Genomic DNA, 18,754 nt, shown 5'->3' with positions numbered 1-18,754 from the left:
AAATGCAGAAGCTGTGAGTAGAGATGTCACCTGATGTGCTGTGGTCATGCAACCAGATAAAGACAGCAGGTGGCTTCTGGGTCTTCTGTGGCTTGCCTTGGACTCCCACAACAAGAGGGCCTGAATGGTGGTCATGAGGTCAGGGGGCCACTGTAGGCCGCAGGCATTATTTGTGGATAACTGGGTTCATCCACAAAGGGTCTGCTTCTCAGGTGTGCGTCCAGACCTCAGGGCAGGCTGTGGTCAGGCTGGGCGTCCATCTGTAAGCATCTTCCACGTACACGTTCCAGAGCACCTCTCCATCCGCTCTAACCCACTTGGTGTTCCTGATGCTGCCTGGGTCTTAGGCCATGCCCAGGTGGTGGTGGGGCTGGCAGCAGGTTCAGTCTGCTGGGGACAGTTAATTAGATAAAATTTAAAGTCCCCTGCAGCCACCTCACAATGGGGTCCCTGTTCTCTGTCCCTGGGGACACTGTGGTCTTAGGCTATGCTTTATGATCCTCAGTTCTTTTTTGATTCCTTTTCCTTTTTTGTCCTTTGATTGGGAATACATTGAGGAGGACCAATGCGGGCTCTGACCCAGCACAGCACAGGGATGCACAGTTGTGCTTTGGGAGAAACATGACCCCAAGCAAAGCCCCTTATCTTCTCTGAGTTGGTTTCCCCTGTGCAGAGAAGCAGTACTGATCCTTCTTCCCTCCAGCGCGCCTGGAGATGAGTCTCCCGGCCCGACTGTGGTGGCCGCTGGTTGAGGCACCACTTCTCTGCCTTCACGCCCCACCCCCATCACAGCTCTTGCTTTCAAAACATCAGGAGCCATGACTGTCCTCCCTCCGCCCTTCCTGCCCCAACTCTCTCACACACACACACACACACACACACACACAGAGAGAGAGAGAGAGAGAGAGAGTGTGTGTGTGTGTGCTGGGAAAATGAGAGCTGGTTGAGCCTCAGAACCTGCCGCCTGGGGCTGGCCTGTTATCCTCCTTCCACTAGAGCTTAGTCTAAAATCACCTGGCTCAGGCTGGCATTGCTGGGACCTGGCAGCTGGAGTTAAGCCCCTGTCCCCAAAGGCTCCTTGTCATCGTCTTTGGTTCTTGACCCTTCCCTGAAGAGCTGAGGATGTGCCCTTCCTGGGGTGGAGACGCAGCATCTCAGCACCCTTGGGGAGGTGGCCTGAACATCCAGGCTGAGCGCTGCCCTTCTCTCTCCCTCTGCCCCTCCTGCAGGAGGAGTCGGAGAAGCAGCTCCACCTGACCGAGGCACAGACCAAGGAGGTGCTGCTGGCCCTGCTCCCGGAGCTCTGTGTCTCTGCACACCAGGTAGGAGGGGAGCAGCTCTCAGGGACCCCACTGCTCCCGGCAACGTTCCCAGGCCCCACCTTGTATGTTTCGTTGCAGAGTTATGCCGAATGGCTGCAGGAATTCAAAGAGAAAGGCTCCAAGCTGTTGAAGCAGCCACCAGCTACCACGGAGCTGCCCTCGGTAAGCATGGCTGCCACTGTCACCTGCAAATCTCCTCTGCCCCCAGGACAAGAGGGTGCCCAGAATTATCTCAGTGAGCAGCCAGAGGACATTGTTGTGTTTGGCTCACCAGACGCCTGTTCATCCCTCTGCCCTCAGGACCTGGCCTCAAAGTTGAGGGAGGCCGAGGAGACCCAGAACTCTCTGCAGGCCGAGTGTGACCAGTACCGCAGCATCCTGGCTGAGACGGTGAGCAGTGACAGTGGCCCGTGCACCTTGTTGGCTGGGCGTCCTGGGGAGGTGCCGGGAAGGAGAGCTTCTGGGGCTGGGGCGGTGGAGGCACCGGGAGGCAGTGTGGTGTTTCGGTGTTTCAGAAAAGCCTATGGACACTGTGTGACTGACCTAGGGCAAGTCACTTCCCCTTTCTGGGCCCCATTTCTTTGAATAGTAAAGGGACTATAACAAGGAAGATTGGGGAGACAGTCGTGGGGAGGGCCAGGGAAGCATTTGGCTGCCTGTAGTTGAGAGCCCCGTTTTTGTGACTCTAAGAGTGGTGCTAGGTGACTCTGAACAGCCCCCTCCAGTGCTGCTCATCTCACAGGGCCGAGAGTCCTGATAGCCTCATTCGGGTCACAGACCTCATTTCCCTGAGTGGCCCTGCAGCCAGCATTTGTGCATGCACCAGAGGCCCCCACTCCAGGACGGTGGCCACCTTCCCTCCCCACGTAGCACTGACTCTGATGAAGTCAGAATAGGGAAAGCACTGGCATTCGTCATAGAGGGGCCACGGCAGGGAGATGCAGGTGTGTGTTCACGTGGTGTGGGGTCGGGGGGAGGGCCCTGCCTCAGTGCTCATCTCACACCCACCCCAGGAGGGCATGCTCAAAGACCTGCAGAAGAGCGTTGAGGAGGAGGAGCTGGTGTGGAGGTCCAAAGTGGGCACCACAGAAGAGGAGCTCCAGAAGGTACAGACGGGCCCCTGGCTGCGCCTGGCACGGGCACGCAGCCCCACCCCTGAGAAGTCCAGTGTGACCTGCTAAAGACACACAGCTGGGTTGGAATTCCGTAAAGGCCAGGGGGATAGTCGACAGGACTGTCTCCATCACTTGTGAGACTTGTGTGTCGCGGTTGGTGTTTTTCAGTGACACTGTATAAAGTGTGATTACAGAATGACAGCTGAGCTTTTCAGTCTTAAGGAGACCATGCCCCAGGCTCATGCTGGCCCCATGCACACCCCCCAGGAAGAGGCTGCTGGAGGACACAGGGCACCTGTCTTGGCTTCAAGGGGGTGGACACTGCTCAAGCTTCCTGAGCTCGGTCTGGTCCTGCTCGGGTCTCTGTGAGGAGACACAGCCATGCATCCTGGAAGGGGATCACCCCCCAGGTGCCCATGAGTGACAGGCCTTTCCCTTGCTTTGTAGTCACGGGTCACAGTGAAATATCTCGAAGAGACTATAGAGAAGCTAAAAGGAGAGCTTGAAAATTCAGATCAGGTAGGTGCGGGGCTCTGCTTGGACAGCTACTTTCTCTTGTCCCATGAGCCTGTTTGAAAGTGAGGATATTACAGAGACCACCATGTGTCTTAAGAGAGGCTGTTTTCTCTCAAGCCAAGGGATCCTGTCCATACTGTTTTTCCTTAATTAGAGACATTTACAATCTCAGAGTGTCCTGAGACCCAGCCGCAGGCCCTGTGCGGAAGTGCCCAGCCTTGGTAAATGGTGGCTTCTGTTGTGGCCTTCACAATCATGGGAGGTGCTCAAGGTGACACCCCTGCTCTATTCAGACACCACAGTGAGCCCTGAGCTTAGAGAAGGTACCCTGATACCCCTCTTTGCAAGTAAATCTGAGAGCTGTCCTCTCCCCGGCTGCTGAGGATTGAGAACATGTCAGGACTCAGCAGCACTGGAGCTTGGGGGACCATTTTCAGTAAGGGCTCTCTTGCCTGGACTGGGTTCTCGTTGGCCTTGGTGTACCTGGTAGCTTGTGGGCCTCAGAGGTCTCACAGCCCTTGCTTATCCCAAGGCCAGTCAGACTTGATGTTCGTTGCCCTATTCCCTGTGGCTAGTGCCCCCTGCTGGCCGGCTGGAGGCCACTGACGTGGGGGCGTGCCTGTGTATCCGTGCCGTGCAGGTGAGGGAGCACACCTCGCAGCTGGAGGCGGAGCTGGAGAAGCACATGGCAGCTGCCAGCGCCGAGTGCCAGAACTACGCCAAGGAGGTGGCAGGGGTGAGCACGTCCACTCCGTGGACCGTGGTCCCAGCTCTGCACAGCCCCTGCCCAGTGGGGTCTGGGTCCTCCCCAGAGTTGCCCTATAGAAGCAGTTCTGCTTCACGTGAGCCTGAAAGTCTGATTTAAACCTTGCAGACACCTCATTGGGCTGTCAGACCTGAGGTGTGTCTCAGGGCAGGTTTCAAAAACCATTGGCCTCGCCTGCCAAGAGAAACACATGGCATTCTGGGTTACCCCCTCAGCAAGGGAATCCTCTGCCTGGCTTGCTGACATAATTTCTGGTGGGGAATGGGTTTAAATCTGCACTGTTTTCTGACTGTTCAGAAGCAGAAAGCAAAAACCTAGCAACCCCAATTCTGGTTTAATCTTAGACTTTGGGTATTTTTTGCAAGAGATGATGGGTAAACGTTTGTGAAGGCCTGAGACAGACAGGCAGTGAATACCATCCTTCGTAAGTCTTCAGAAAAAAACTAGCTGTAAGGAGCCCAGCAGAGCCCTGCACCCTCCCTGCTCTGTGTTTCTCAAGTTTGGGTTGAATGGGTGTATTAGATTTTATGTAGAGCTGCTAACTAACCCACAAGAACTGGTTCTCTCTTCTCTTCTTTTTCCCCATCACCCGGCTCTGTTTTCCTCCCCAAGTTGAGGCAACTTTTATTAGAATCTCAATCTCAGTTGGATGCAGCCAAGAGCGAAGCCCAGAAACAGAGCCATGAGCTCACCCTGGTAGGTGGGCCCGGAGTTCCCGGGGCAGGGGAGTGTGACGTGGGGGTTATGCGTGTGAGATGCACTTGCCTGTTGTGTTTTTATATCTTCTCAAAGATAATGCAGCTTAGCAGAGAGAGACCATGTCACTGATTTAGCTGCGTGGGACAGGCGTCATGGGGTCTTCCTACATGTTTGCCCAAAGCTCCAAGCTGGGACTGTGGCTGCTGGGACCAGAATGCTCATGCTCCATTACCCATCTCCGCCAGCAGCCTGGTCCCGTTCAGGGCAGTGGGAGTGCAGGGCTGGGAGCTCTGGGGGTCTGCACTCCCTGGGAGCCCACTGCATCACCTGGGGGCATCAGGCACATTGCAGCCCCCAGCAACACAAGACCAGGAGGCCTGGGGATCCCTCAGGGCCTGGCTGCCCATTGCCCTGTGGCTCTCAGCAAGTCCCTTGCCTTCTGTGGGTTTTTCTCATCTGAGTAATGGCTCAGACCAGTTCAGTCAACCCCAAAGGCGTGCAGACACAGAAAGCCTCCTGAGCACCCAGCCGGCACCAGGGGTTGGCTGGAGAGAAGATCAGGCCCCACGTACAGGCACGAGGGGCTCTGGCTGTGTGGGCCTCAGAGCCCTGCCAGTCTTGCCTGGCTTTCCAGCCATGGTGTCTGATCCCAAGTCCCAGCCCCCGGTGAGTTTAGCCCAGCCTTACAGAGGCAGTGGGGCCTCGTGCTGGGCCTGGGGGTGGTAAGCAGCACCCCTCCCTGCTACAGGTCACAGGCCACAGATGGGTTCTGTTTGATCTGCATGTTCTTTTTTAAAGTCTTGAACCACTTGTTAACATTTAGAAATTGGGAGACTTTGAATTAAAATGTGCAGCTGTGGCTTTCTGAGGAGAGACAGTAGGTCTGGTCCATGGGGCTGGTGTTCCCCCCCGTAGCACCCACTGAGCCCGGCACCTGCTCCCAATGCCTTGGAGCCCCCTTGGTCATTCGGGCCTCACCTGGGACCACCACACTAGAGGACAGTGCTGCCCAGGCCAAGTCTCCTGAGTCTGAGGGCCACTCATCTGGGTGACAGGCCCTGGGGATGGCCCAGGCTGGGGGTGCCTGCCGAGGAAGCCTCCTGTTTCTCATCATCTTTCAACTGTGGCTGTTGGGAGTGAGGGAGGAAAGGAAGGCTCCATGCACTTGGGGTTGCTCCTTAGAGCAAGGGCCTCTTGGACGGGGCCTGAGAGCACACACATCCCCTGGGGAGCTCATGCCATGGGCCCACTCAGGCCTCCTCTGATTGGAACTTTCACTCTATCTTTTCGAGTGACCCTGCTTCCCTTCAAATTGGAGGCCCAGTGGCCTTGGGGGCCACCGGACGTGTCATCTGCCCCTGGTAATGGAGCTCAGAGGTGGGGACCTTGTTAAGTGAGAATGTCATCTCATTATCTTTTCTAAACCCCAGAAAGGGCTCTGAGCAGTGGCCCACATTCTTGAAGAAACTTGAATGTAGGCAGCATTGTTGGCCGCCTCTCTATTCGGTCTGGATCCGCTAGCCCAGCAGGGGATGTGTCCACCAGGGTCACCTTGCTCCGGCAAGGGCTCCTGCCCATTGGCCTGAGCAGAGCACACAGGTCTCATTAGCCCAGAGACTTGTTGACCTCAAGGCCTCGGTTTGACTCTGTTGTGGCCCTGGCCCCTGTCCCAGCAAACCTGCAGAGGTGGGGACTTGGACATAGGCCACAGTTACCAAACCAGGTCCCCTGTAGGGGCTTCGGCTGTTGAGAGCAGCCATGGTGCTCCAAGGGGGCTCTGTGTGTGTGAGTGCGTGCAAGGTGGCCATGTGACCGGCAGTGTATTTGCAGAAACCCACCCCTCCCTGTTTCAGGTGAGGCAGCAGTTGAGTGAGATGAAGAGCCACGTAGAGGATGGTGACGTAGCTGGGTCCCCGGCTACGCCCCCAGAGGTCCCCCCAGCTGAGCAGGACCCCATCGAGGTTAGGGCGGTGAGCCGGTCCCCAGACATGCCACTAACTGCCCACCCGCCTGCTCCCATGGGCTTCTTCCCCCCAGGAGGAGCGCAGGGCCCGCTGCAGCCTCTGCTCTGACTACACTCAACACTGTGCCACCACCTCCCCTCCCCACCCCACTTCGCCCAGATGAGGATCGCCCAGGTTCTGAGACAGATGTCAAGCAGAACAGAGGGTGGGGAAGGTGGCCAGGCGGAGAGGCCAGGGAGGCGGGGTCAGGGGGAGGCTGGAGGAACAGGCCCGTGACTCAGGACTGTGCTTACAGGGCCGGGGGAGCAGCCCCGGGAAGGGGTCTTCAGCCACAGGGGAGGACTTATCTCCATTGTATCCTCCACTGACATCCCTCGCTGGGACGTCACTAGTAGGACATTTGCTCTGCAGAGGGTTGGCCCAAGTAACAGCCATGGGAGCCCTCACAGGAAGCAGGGGCTGTCACCAGGGTGGTAGCGGGCATTGCTGCTGCCGGGGTCGCCCTTGTGGGACCAGCCTTGTGTGGTGGCTCTGAGGTCTCCTCCTTGTCCTGTGAGTTTCATTAATGGTGCCTGAGGCCCTGTCAGCATCTCTTTCAATGACATGAGGCTGAGGCACCATCTCCCCCAGAGGAGGCGCATTGGAAACGACCCAAGGGAGTTGTAGAAACAGCAAGAAGGCAGGGCCCGCGTGCTCAGCCTGCCTGGGAACCCTGGGACCTTTGCGAGATTCCCAGGTTATGTTTGTGGTGTTTGCACACAGCTGAAAATGCAGCTGGAGCGGACAGAAGCCATCCTGGAGGACGAGCAGACACAGCGGCACAGGCTCACGGCCGAGTTGGAGGAGGTCAGGCCCTGCCTGGTGGCTCTCAGCCCCATCCCTCCCCGCCGGACCCCCATGTCTGGGGTGGGGCTGGGCCCGGAGGCATCAGGGTGGGGGAGCAGTGGGCACACGCAGGTGGGCGCAGGGCTGAAGACCACCTTGGGAGCTGTGAGGTGGTCTGCATCCTCGGGACTCCTGAGGGGCTGGTGCTCATGGTCACTCTGCTGCCTCCTTGTCCATGTGGGTCTGACCTGCTCATCCTAGCCACAGGCTTGAGCTGTCACCCTCAGGCTGGGGGTACCCTAGTCCCTAAGCAGGCTTGGTTGGGGTTGACCGCTCAGCCGTTGGTGAGGTGTCTCACCCAGACCCCTGCTCCCTTCTCTCTGACAAGGCCCAGACCTCGGCGAGTCGGTTACAAGAGGAGCTGGAGAAGCTCCGCGCTCCCGGCCCCCTGGAGTCTTCAGAAATGGAGGCAGCCTCGCAGCTGAAGGTAGAGGGTGGGGCTGGCCGGGAGTCAGACCTGTGGAGTCTGCTTCCAAGGCTCTGACCACCCTTGACCTTGCAGAGGGGCCAGGAAGGAGAGAGTTGACCCCACCTGGGCCAGCCCTCAGCCCTGGCTTCTTGTCACCACCTGGGATAGGGGTGGGGATGGCTCCTCAAGCAAATCCATCCTTACTTAGGGTAAGGAGTGGGGTCCTAACCCTGCAGTGTTACATGGCAGCCACTAGTCAGCGTGGCTGTTTAAATGTAAATTATATAAAATGTGAAGTAGGTTCTTCAGTCACACCAGCCACATTTTAGGTACTTTGTAGCCACATGTCTGGTGGCTGCTCCGATGGCAGAGTAGAGGTTCCCATTGTCCCAGGAAGTTCTACTGCCAGTGCTGGCAGACAATAGGACATAGATTCAATGGTCAGCACAGGCCGTTTCCTCCCAACCGTCACTGCCTTTCTCTGAGTGACCAGGAGACAGACATCTTCCTCATGCCCCTGGAGGGCTTCAATCCCAGGGTGTCTGGGTCCTGTGCGCAGAGCCAGGGTGGCCTTCCTGCTGCTATCACATGTCACACGAGGGCTAAACCCCTGCAATCCTCTGACCCCCAGGAGAGACTAGAAAAAGAGAAGAAGTTAACGAGTGACCTGGGGCGCGCCGCCACCAAACTGCAGGAGCTTTTGAAGACAACCCAAGAACAGCTGGCAAAGGAGAAAGACACAGTGAAGAAGTTGCAGGAACAGTTAGAAAAAACAGTGAGTGCCCTGTGCATGCCAGGGCGCTGGGCTGGCTCCCATGCCCTCCATGGCTCGATCACTCTGCAGTGGGTCCTGTCCCACGTCAGGGTGGGTGGGAATCAGAGCTGCTGGGAGGGACTGGTCATGGTGCTTGGGAGGCCCGGGGAAAAAGGACAAGAAAGAGAAACAGCTGGGCAGAGGTGGTGGGGACAGAGACTTCCTAATGTGGCACCTGCCCACTGGGCCCAGCACCCACCCTTTCGTGGTTCCCTTCGGTGGGAAGTGAGTCTCTGACCCCCACTGCTGACCCAGGTCCTAACTCGGCAGCCTTTGTAGCCAGTGCCCTGCCCCTGGCCCAGCCCTCTGCCCACAGGACCAGTTTCTCACCCAAACTCAAGGCCATTACTCTCCTCTGCGCTGTCCCTGCTCTCTCTCCTTCAGTCCCTGGAGTTGGCTCTAGTTCTCCAAATGGGCTGGGCTGGGCTCCCTGTTCTCTGAAGTGACTGGAGTGGCTTGGGGCTGTTCATCCAGGGAGGGGACTGAAGGCCCCTGGGTGCTGAGGCGGGTGGTCTACCCCAGCCCCTGGGCACAGCCTTTCCCTCACCCTACCCTCTATTTTGCAGGAGGACAGTAGCAGCTCAAAGGAGGGCACCTCTGTCTGAGTCTCCTCTGCGGAAAAAGAAGTTACTGTTCAACTTACCAAAATGCCTTACATTCCTTACAAATAAATAAACCAACGCAGCGTTACCCAGGCCCAACTTCCGGTAGCTCCAAGAGAAGCCATTAGAGACAAGAGTCTCTTAGAACCACAGAAATAGATCTTCCAGATCCCCACTTTATAAAAGAACCTTTGTCACATTTGATAAACACTATTTCCCGGAGCAGCCCTGGACCACCGCCGAGCAGACGCCAAAGCCCTCATCAACTAACTCTAGGACAGGCCCGCGGTGCGTGCTGGGAGGCGGGCACTCTGGGGATCTGTGTGTCCATCGTGCAATTGTTTTGTCTTTTTCCAGTGGGGTGGGAGGGCGGGAGTGGGGCATGCCCAGGTGGTGAGTTCTCGGAGGCTGTGCAGCAGACTGGAGGCCACGGCCCAGCCCAGCCAGGCCGCAGCCCCTCACCCCACAAGTTGCCAGCTAGAACTGCTGGGGACCTCCTGGATGTTAATGCCATTAAACCAACGTTGCCCGGCGCCACGCTCTGTTTGCTCTTCTGCTGGGGCTCTCCCCACATATCTGGCTGTCAGGCCCAGGATGAGAAACCAAGAGGGGCCACCCCCTCGAGGGGGAGAACAAGTGTGATTCTCAGCTCTGAAGGCTGGGGATCAGCAGCTCCGTGTAGGGGGGCAGTGAAACTTGCTGCTCCTTGGTCCCCCAATGCCTCTGTCTGCCGCCTCTCAGGCCCAGTGCCCACTGGGTGGTACCCACCGCCTGCGCTCTGGAAGCACCTCCCTGCCAAGCCTTGGGATCCTGAGCGTCTGATCGGCCAAACCTGGCTGGGGGACGCTGGGCTCTTGGGTGGCAGGTCCTGCAAGACGGCATTCTGAGGGGAGTGTGGTAGCCCACAAACTGGGGTCTCCACAGCTTGCTCCAGGAGTACTTGGTCCGGTAGGCAGGGGGCTGGGCCAGGGTCAGGCGCACTGGCTACACAGCTTAGGCCCCTTTGGGAGGAGGGTGTGGCTCCTCTTAGGGGGTGGTTGTCACAGGAGCCTCCAGCCTCGGGCAGTATGCTGGTGCATGTGGGACCACTTGTCTCCTTTCTTCAATGTGTCCCCCCATCCCCCCCACTGGGCGTCTGCCAGGAGCTGGGTGCTGTTGACCTCAGCACAGCCATGCTCTCCTGGGTCCTGGCTCTCAGAGTGCCTTTCTGGGCCACCTAACCATGCTGTGTGGCACTTGTGTGCTAATGGCTGAGTTGGGAATGGTGCTGGAAATCCTGGGAAGACTCCCTGGAGAAGGGGGCTTAAGCCGGAGTTCTCTAGAGGAGATGTTAGGGGAGAGAGGAGGAGTCAAAGCCAAGGGGATAGCAGGTGCCGAGGCACAGGTGTGAGGCAAGGCCAAAATGGCACTTTGAGGCCAAGTAATGAAGGCCAAGGGGCTGAACCCAGTGAGGTAGTAGAAGCTACTGAGGGTGTTTAGGCAAGGAGAGGCGATCATACCCCTTCTAGAACTCCCTGGAGAGGAAAGAGAGCCCACAGATCTTGGGACATAGACACCACGATTTCTGGCCAGGGGACTGAGTAGGAGGAAGTGACTGATATGAACACCTGACGCATGCACATGCCTGGCTCTTTGCGTGGCTCCCCGGTGAGGTCTCAGCCCTCCATGTGAGGTGACCCGCCTGGTAAGAGGCAGGACAAGTTTCAAACCCACCTCTGTCACCTGGCAGTGCATCGCAGCTGGGGGGCAGGGGCAGGCAGAGACAGTGTTAGACGAGTTTAGTTTGGGGGTGTATGGAATCCCATGAAGCAGCCACTGAGACCCCTGACTACGGCCCCTCAAAACTGCACCTTCTGTGTGCCTACACAGTGAGCAGGCCACTCGGAGCTGGAGAATAGGCTGTGGGTGAAGGAGGCCCCAGGGGGAGCTGGAATAGGCCAGACCTGTGCCCTGCACCAGGACTCCTACTGAGTCACCCCCAAGGGCCTGGGAGCCTGCACGTCCAATGAGCTTCCCTCCCCTGCCACACTGCAGAATTGAGAGCCCCTACACTGAGTTGATGCTCTCTGAAGGCACAGGAATGGGGGTGTGCTCATTTTAAGCAGAGAAAAGGGGAGACCTCAGGGAAAGAGATGGGACGCTGGGGATACCACACTGCTGCCTCAGGCTCTAAGGTGCAGTGGCTTCCCCTGGATTCTGGCTGCAGCCCTACTTCCTCCTCAGACCACCTTGTGGGAACCCCATGCCTACCTGCAGGGAAGAAAGACAAAGGCACAGCCCAGGGTGTGGGGCCCCCATGGGGCTGGCCTGGGGAGTTCAGGGAAATGCCACTTAGGGGGGCCTTTCTCCTGCAGCTCAAGCTCCAGGGGCCCACCATCTGTCCTCCATACCTCCCAGCAGGGTCAGGCCGGCAGGGGGAGCCCAAGTTTGCCAGGCAGCCTGGCGGGCCTTGCCCCAGCTGGGCCAGGCCACCATAGCTGTTCCTGGGCAAGGTTCCATCATCAGGCTTGCGGGGTAGGAAAGAGCTGCTCAGGAAGGTGTCTGAGGCAGCAGCCCTCAGCAGGCCCCACGGGAGCCTGGCTCATTGGCCTGGCCATTCCAAGCTTTCTGTCCTGCAAGCGTAGCACTGCTCGAGCAGCACTGGATGACTAGCATTTGCAGTCACGTGGAATGAAGTAGTTCACCACAGAGGCAGGAATCACCAGGCTGGTGTGCTAAGAGAGGAAGCCTTGCCCTTCCCAGGCCTGGCTTCACAAGGCCATGGGCTGGGGGATTCTGCTGCATCTTATTTCGCCAATACTAGAGCTCAAAGACTTCTGAGAACATCTAGCCTAAACCATTTTTAGAGTGAAGAATACCAAGGCTCCCGGAGTGGCTATGAAGCTCCAGGGTCATGCAGCCCATAAACAGCACCACCAGACCTGGAAGCCCTTTTGAATAGCTTACTTTGGTCATCTGTTTGTGACAATGTAGACAGCTCCTACAGCACCTGGCAAAGGAAGGAGTGCATGAAGACAGGGAGGGCAGGGAACCGGCAAGGCCTTGGTGACGGACAGGATGGGGGAAAGTGAGATGTCACAAACCACTCTACACCCTCCACAAACACTTGCTCACTGAGCTGCTTCCTTCAGGTTTGGATCTAACAGGAGCTTGGGGCCCAAAAGAAATGTATTGTTTTCCTTCTTGCCCCTTTCAAATCTCAACCCTAGCACTGAACAAGATCTAACCTTTGAATTCCAGATGTTAGAAATGAAGTGGAACACTCCAGAGGCGCAGTTCAAATGGCTCAGAACCAGAAACCAGGAGATACAAGTTTTTGTCCCAGTTCTGCCACTTATGAGTTGAGTGACCTTAGGCAAGTTACTTTATACCTCTCTGGGCTAGCTACTTCGGGGACTGGGCAGAGCCCAAAGAAAGCCCTGGCCAGCCGAACACAGCTACTCAACTTGGGTTACTCAAGCCTGCCTTCCACTGAAACCCTGGTTCCTGGAACAACCACCACCTGCCCACAACTGCAATTAATGTCCTTTCTTCCAGCTGCAGCCCAGCTTGAACCCAGTCTACAGCCTGTTATATTTTAGGAATTCTCCGAATCACAAAAAGTGGTGTGTCCTTGGGCATATCCAGTCTCCGATGGTCCAAAGGGTAATGGAGCTATAAAGAAAGAGAAGTTGCACTTCTTATGTCTGGACCAGCCACCACTCTGGGCAGTAGTTCTGCAGAAAGGAAACCACTAGACCAAACCTAATTCTGAGTCACTGTGTTCACTATTTTCTCAGATTAATATTCCTTGAAATAAACTTCACCCAGTCAAGCTCTGATCGAATTCTGTTAGCAGTGGCTTTATTTGCTTCTTTCTCAGGGCAAGAGTAATCACTAGACAAACCCTAAGTCAGCATTCCACAAACACATTTCTGTAACATGTTAACACTTGTAAAGATGTAAATGTGTTCTCTAGAAGTAGAATATACCTGTAGTTTTGTTCCTGACCAACATCAGCTGAGGTCTAAACCTTAATTTTACACCAGAATCACCTGGAGTGCTTCTTAGCATGATTCTTGGACCCCAACCTCAGGAATCCACTAAAGACTTCTCAAAAATTCCCCTAGGTAAAGATAAAAGTAACTACTATCTTCCCAATTCCTGGAATAAGAGCAGGGTGCTGGGAGATGTTTACCTTACATCCCTGTATACTGTCTGAAATCCTTTACATAGCATGCATATCTCTCTCTCTCTCTCTCTCTCTCTCTCTCACGTGCGCACGCACTGGTGTTCCTGCAGCACGGGGTGGTGGTTACTGAAGTAGTGCCACACTTTACAAGCTGAAACCACAGAAAAGACTTTCTCCTTTTAAAACTCCTGGCTCTAACTACATGGCTGATTCTTGAGTAGGGCAGCCTTGGGCCAGCAATGCTTCCCTGGAGGCATGTTAATGTACAGTCACTGAAAGTACTCTGCAGTAGAGAAAACAAGAAATTCAGGATGAAAGACAGACAAGCAGCCAGCACAATTTTCTGGACAATTTTGAAAGAAATATTTTGATTAAAGCATCATAACCTATTTTGTCACCCAAAAGCCTGGCATCTGGATAAACATTTGAAATAACAAAAAGGTTCCCAACTATTACACGAAACTTCTAATTCAATCAGAGGAGTAAGGAGCCGTGATCTTTAACTCTATTTTTCAGAAATACTCAAACTTTGATGACTTACCCCCACATGGAAGGCAAAATCCTTCTCAATTCACACATGAATAATTACACGAGACAAAAGTTAAAAATGCTTCCTTTATTACATAAAGCCAATACTGCTACTTCTAAAGTTCAACTGTTGTGCATCTCTATATTGTTTAAAGTGGTACACCTGTGATGTTAATGACCATCACTTCCAAGTGTCATCAGGTAGTGGCTCCCTGTGAGTGTCATCTGTCCCCATTTCACACACTATGGACAAACTGCTCTAGGGAATTCAGTTCTCCTAGGCCCCAATGTTCTTCTACACTTTCTTGTACCAGAATGTTCATATACCCAATATTCTACACCTTATTGTACCAGAATGTTCATATACCCGATGTTCTTCTACACCTCAGTGTACCAGAAGCAGCAAAGTTCTATGAAAAACATGATTAAAAATGTTACAGGTGTCCTAGCTTGTCAATATACTGTTTTATCATTTTCATTAACAAAGCAAATCACAATGGAGCCCTAATTTGCATTATAATTAGTTGTTACAAGACATTGTACATTCTCCTGACGACACACCATGATTTCCAAGATGCAAGGTCACTCTCAGAACAATCTTCCACCCAGGGAGTGGCAAGCTCACCACAAGTGCAAGGGCTGCTTCCTGCATTCCAATGACATGCTTGAAATAGTGCTCTGCAAGATCAGTGTGGATTATAAATGGACATGATTTTGAGGCAGTCTCCACTACACATTTGCTAGAATTAAAAGACTGCCTGACAATCTTACCATTGTTAGTGTATTAGTGTTGCTTTATGTTATGAGAAGAATTATATTCCATTACTCTACTTAGTTCAAGGAAGAAAGAATTTGGGCCAAAATTATAACCAGATTATGACAAATTCTCTAAGCAAAAGAAAGAAATTAACTGCTAAGGTTAACAAAGATGTAATAATTCTCTTCACGGGCCTGGTACTGTTTAGTGAACTGTACTATTACAAATCCTGAGCTTAACAAAAATCTTTTAAGTCAACAAAACAGGCATTTGGCCAATAAGAATTTAATTTCACACCAATAAAACTTTAGATTTTAGATTTATTTAAGGCCATTTGCACATGTTTATGGAATATTTAGTTTACTCTAAAAGATAACAAGACAGTCCCCCTCAGTGAAATCCTGGCCTAAATATATTTGCTTTAGTTATATAGCAAGAGGATAACATTAAACATGGAAGCTTTCAATTTGTGGCACTGAATGATAATCTACACAGGGCATCCTTCAAAAGCTACAATTAAGGATCCACCTAGCTTTTCAGCAATACAAGCTCGATTGAGGTCTTCTGGCCCATTTGCTTGACATTCATGTTTTATGCCTAGGGAAGAAAAACAATTCTATTTAGAATTATGGCAGGAGCTTACTTATTCCTGTAAAATAGCAAACTGTTTTTAAAGACCAGTTCCAATATAGATATATAAGCTGTGGTATATACAAACAGCAGAATACTAAACAGTAATCAGAATAAACAATCTGTAACTACATGCATCAAAAGGATGACCCTCACAAACATAATGTTGACTGAAAGAAGCCAGATAAAAAAGCATACATTCTGTATGATTACACTTGCATAGCACAAAAATCAGCCCAAGCTAATTCATGCTGTTAGAAGCCAGGGTATTGGCTATGGCTGTAGGGGAAGAGGTACAAATGGAAGGGTGCACAGGGAAGGCTTCTAGGGTGCTGGTCATCTGATCAGTATTTCAGTCTGACAACTGATTGAGCTCCACAATAATTTTTGAGGCATACTTTTCTATAGATATGTTGTACTTCAATAAAAAATTAAAAGGCAGGTCTAGTAATAGTTTTCTCTGAGTTCTCAAAATATAAGTAAAAATATGAATTAGATGTTTTGATTGCACAGATGATTTAGTCAACTGAATGGAAAAGTAAGAATATTTACAAATAGCATTACTTCTGCTATAGAAAACAGCTAGCTCTCCAGTGGCATTACACACTTAAGAAATCTATCACAATGAAAACTACATCAATTGTGCTACTGATTGCTTTCTTAGAAAAATTACATCACTGAACTGCAGAATAAACTCAATTATGGGATTGTGTACAGTAGCTTCTCTGTAAACAACTGCTATCCTTTAAATAGCTGCACTGTTACTCCATCATTTTAAGATGCTAAAAGCACAGCAGGTCAACTTTTGGACCACTTAGTACTGATATGAGAAAGCCAGTGATGGTTTCACTAGAAAAAAAGCAACAAAGTGACTGTCAATGCTATCAAATCAAGTCTATATAGCAGTTCTCTTTACTAAAAGGCAATGCAGAATAAGGATGATGAGGAATCCACTGAATCTTTGTTGACTACACTGTGGATGTGCTGAATCTAAGGAGTCATTTTAAAACATCAGTTGATAGACTGGTGAACATGCTTCTGGGGGATGCCCCAACATCCAACCAAATGTATAAAGACCTGACAAGGAGATGAACTACCCCACAACAGGGCTCAGAAAAGGAAGCAAGAGGTCTGTTTTCCTGACTAAGTAAACCAAGCTAGGGCAAACCTGTTCTACTACAAGAATATAAAAACCAGTCACAGTAAAACAAAACGAAACAAAACAAAAACATTAGGTCAAGCCCTTGTGACCTTGGCTCACTCAGCTGTTTAGAAACAGCCATGGCAGGACGGTGGCAATGCAAACTCTTAGATAAAGCTCACATATGATCCAGACCAAGCCTCCCATTCTACAGCCGAGAGAATCAAGGCCCACTAAGGTTAGGAAGTTTTGGCCAAGGTCACAGAGCAGTTAGATGACAAGCTTAGCCCTCAGTGCAGGCCTCTGGGCACTTGCCCCATGCCCTTTCTTTTCATCATACCAACATTTCTTCCTGGCGGGAGTCTGGCCAGACCATCTCATCAGGATCCCAATCACCCAGTGGCAAATCAAATATAACTGGCCAGCTCTAGGAATCAGTACACTTTCCTTTGGACATAGATGAATCAATTACCTAAAATCATACCATTCAACAGTAAAGCTAGCAATAAAAGCATCCCTTCCCATTTACGAACATTTCCTTTTTGCAACTTCATTATATCAGCTGCATTCAAAGACAACAGCAAATTTATTAAGTTATAACCAATGTAAACTAACTCTCCATTTGTGACATGAGAAACTTGGCAGCACCCCAAACTAGTTTAAAACCAGCCTGAACAACAAGTGATACACAGAAAATGTTGAGGAAACAAAGTTATTAACATGGGCCGTGCAGACCCAGAGTGACCAGCACAAGGAAGAAGACACACGGAGAGCTGGGTCAACCTTCTGTTTTTTTTCTTTCTCAAAACAAGCAGTGCTTCTCCCTTCTTTGTGCCCAAAGCTCTCCAAAGAAAATGTGGTGCTTCTTAGGAAAGGTGCGGTCCCCATTCCGGGGGTTCAGCATACCTCTAAATATTTGGAGGTAAACCTAGCCCATACCTTGAAATTTCTTTTTGATTGCATCCTTGGAGCTTGCGTAGATCATTTTACTTTTCAGAGGTGCTAGTTCTGGTGCCCTATATAGAATGATGCCAAAAAACAAAACAAAACAAAACAAAACTGGTTTAGAGAAAGTACAACTTACATCTTGTTAAACATCTGCATCAGTCATGGGGGAGGCTCCTCAGAACCTCCTGATTTTTCCTGACTACACAATGTTTCTATTTCCCCACCTCCTCAAGGGTAAATGTTATAGATGGGCATATGTAGAATCACACAGGTTTAAAAAAAGTAAAGAAGCACTGATTAAAAATCAGATTAGCGTGGCCGTAATGATAAAAGAACCAACATTGCACAGTTCACTGTATAACCCAATTCTTTTTCTTTAAAATGATTTCTTTTGTTTTTTATTAATAAAGGCTTGGATGCAGGCTAATATTCATATCTACACAAGGTTTTTGACAGTTTTTCTGGTTGGAAAAAAGTTTCAAAATATAGAAAAGTACAGAGAATAATCTATAAGTCAAGCATCTGCCACCCAGAATCAAGAAATGCTAGTATTTTGGCATTTTTGCTTCAGATTGTTTTCTAAAGAAAATAAATTATAAATATAAAGGTCCCCTTCTTAACCCTTTCCAGGCCCTTCATTTACATCTATTCCAATGGCAGAGTTGGGCACAACACAAGTACCTGTTTTCCATCTTGGTCTAACATAACAATACCTGTTCAATTATCAAACTGGGAGTCAAAACCTGAGTTTCAATATTTCCCTTGATAAAGTATTAAATCCACACGTATAATCTCATGATTTTAAATACAGCTTTCACGAGGATTTCTTTTTTTAAGCTAAATGGGAAGTCAGCAACAATTATGTCTTAACTGTCAATATTACTATTATTACATATACAAAATTTTAGCGCCTTCTCCCTCCCTCTTGAATAGAAACATATGCTGGAAGCATAGCATATGCCTCCAACATTTTCTTCACCAGAAATATTGAAAAATAACAGAAATATTAATGATGGGACAGGAAAACCTCATCCATCTCCAACTGCTTATACATGAATGCCTTCTTTCCCTCCATACCACCAAACCTCAAGCCTGCCTCCATGCCACACTACCAAAATATCAAATAAAAAAGTGGAGTATAAATACTTTTGAGCATTTAACGATTGATTCCATTTAGATGCCATATTTCCCAGACATTCAGTCGTCATCAGCACGGGTGTGTGGACCTCACCTAGTCTACCCCTACCCCAGTGAGCACAGATTCTATTCTGGAGAACCAGGGAAAAGCAGTGTCTATCTCTCAGATACTTATTCCTCCCAAGTCTAAGGTCCAGTGACGGAGGCAAAGCCATAACAACCTCAGGACTGGCAGATGTTTAAGCTACAAAATTAAGTGGGTACCTTTCTTATGCAAATACATCAGAGACATGAAAAAGCATTAGCTGTTCTGATTTTTACTAACCAGACTGTTAAAATACTTCAAGAGC

At 51.1% G+C, this 18,754-nt stretch overlaps 2 protein-coding genes across 7 annotated transcripts in view; one reads left to right on the top strand and one right to left on the bottom strand.

Moving 5' to 3' along the window:
* The window catches only part of RRBP1 (ribosome binding protein 1), a 68,722-nt gene extending 59,105 nt beyond the window's left edge, over positions 1-9,617 (top strand). The window contains exons 12-23 of one of the 6 annotated variants that reach the window (XM_063108156.1): positions 1,230-1,322; positions 1,401-1,484; positions 1,623-1,712; positions 2,336-2,428; positions 2,885-2,956; positions 3,594-3,689; positions 4,332-4,415; positions 6,272-6,379; positions 7,145-7,228; positions 7,596-7,694; positions 8,308-8,451; positions 9,057-9,617. In XM_063108156.1, coding sequence (XP_062964226.1) covers positions 1,230-1,322; positions 1,401-1,484; positions 1,623-1,712; positions 2,336-2,428; positions 2,885-2,956; positions 3,594-3,689; positions 4,332-4,415; positions 6,272-6,379; positions 7,145-7,228; positions 7,596-7,694; positions 8,308-8,451; positions 9,057-9,095 — 1,086 coding nt within the window. In that variant the 3' untranslated portion in view covers positions 9,096-9,617. The remainder of the gene's footprint in view (positions 1-1,229; positions 1,323-1,400; positions 1,485-1,622; positions 1,713-2,335; positions 2,429-2,884; positions 2,957-3,593; positions 3,690-4,331; positions 4,416-6,271; positions 6,380-7,144; positions 7,229-7,595; positions 7,695-8,307; positions 8,452-9,056) is intronic. The other 5 variants (XM_063108164.1, XM_063108173.1, XM_063108181.1 and 2 more) reach the window with 5 other exon arrangements.
* Positions 9,618-13,860: 4,243 nt separating this feature from the next.
* DSTN (destrin, actin depolymerizing factor) overlaps positions 13,861-18,754 on the bottom strand; it is a 33,035-nt gene continuing 28,141 nt past the window's right edge. Inside the window, exons 3-4 of the mRNA XM_063101384.1 lie at positions 17,259-17,335; positions 13,861-15,145 (exon numbers count right to left, since the gene is read on the bottom strand). Coding sequence (XP_062957454.1) covers positions 15,036-15,145; positions 17,259-17,335 — 187 coding nt within the window. The 3' untranslated portion in view covers positions 13,861-15,035. The remainder of the gene's footprint in view (positions 15,146-17,258; positions 17,336-18,754) is intronic.

This window comes from Cynocephalus volans, chromosome 1 (assembly GCF_027409185.1).
Source record: "Cynocephalus volans isolate mCynVol1 chromosome 1, mCynVol1.pri, whole genome shotgun sequence".
Lineage (NCBI taxonomy): Eukaryota > Metazoa > Chordata > Mammalia > Dermoptera > Cynocephalidae > Cynocephalus > Cynocephalus volans.
This window is presented reverse-complemented; position numbering and strand designations above follow the sequence as displayed.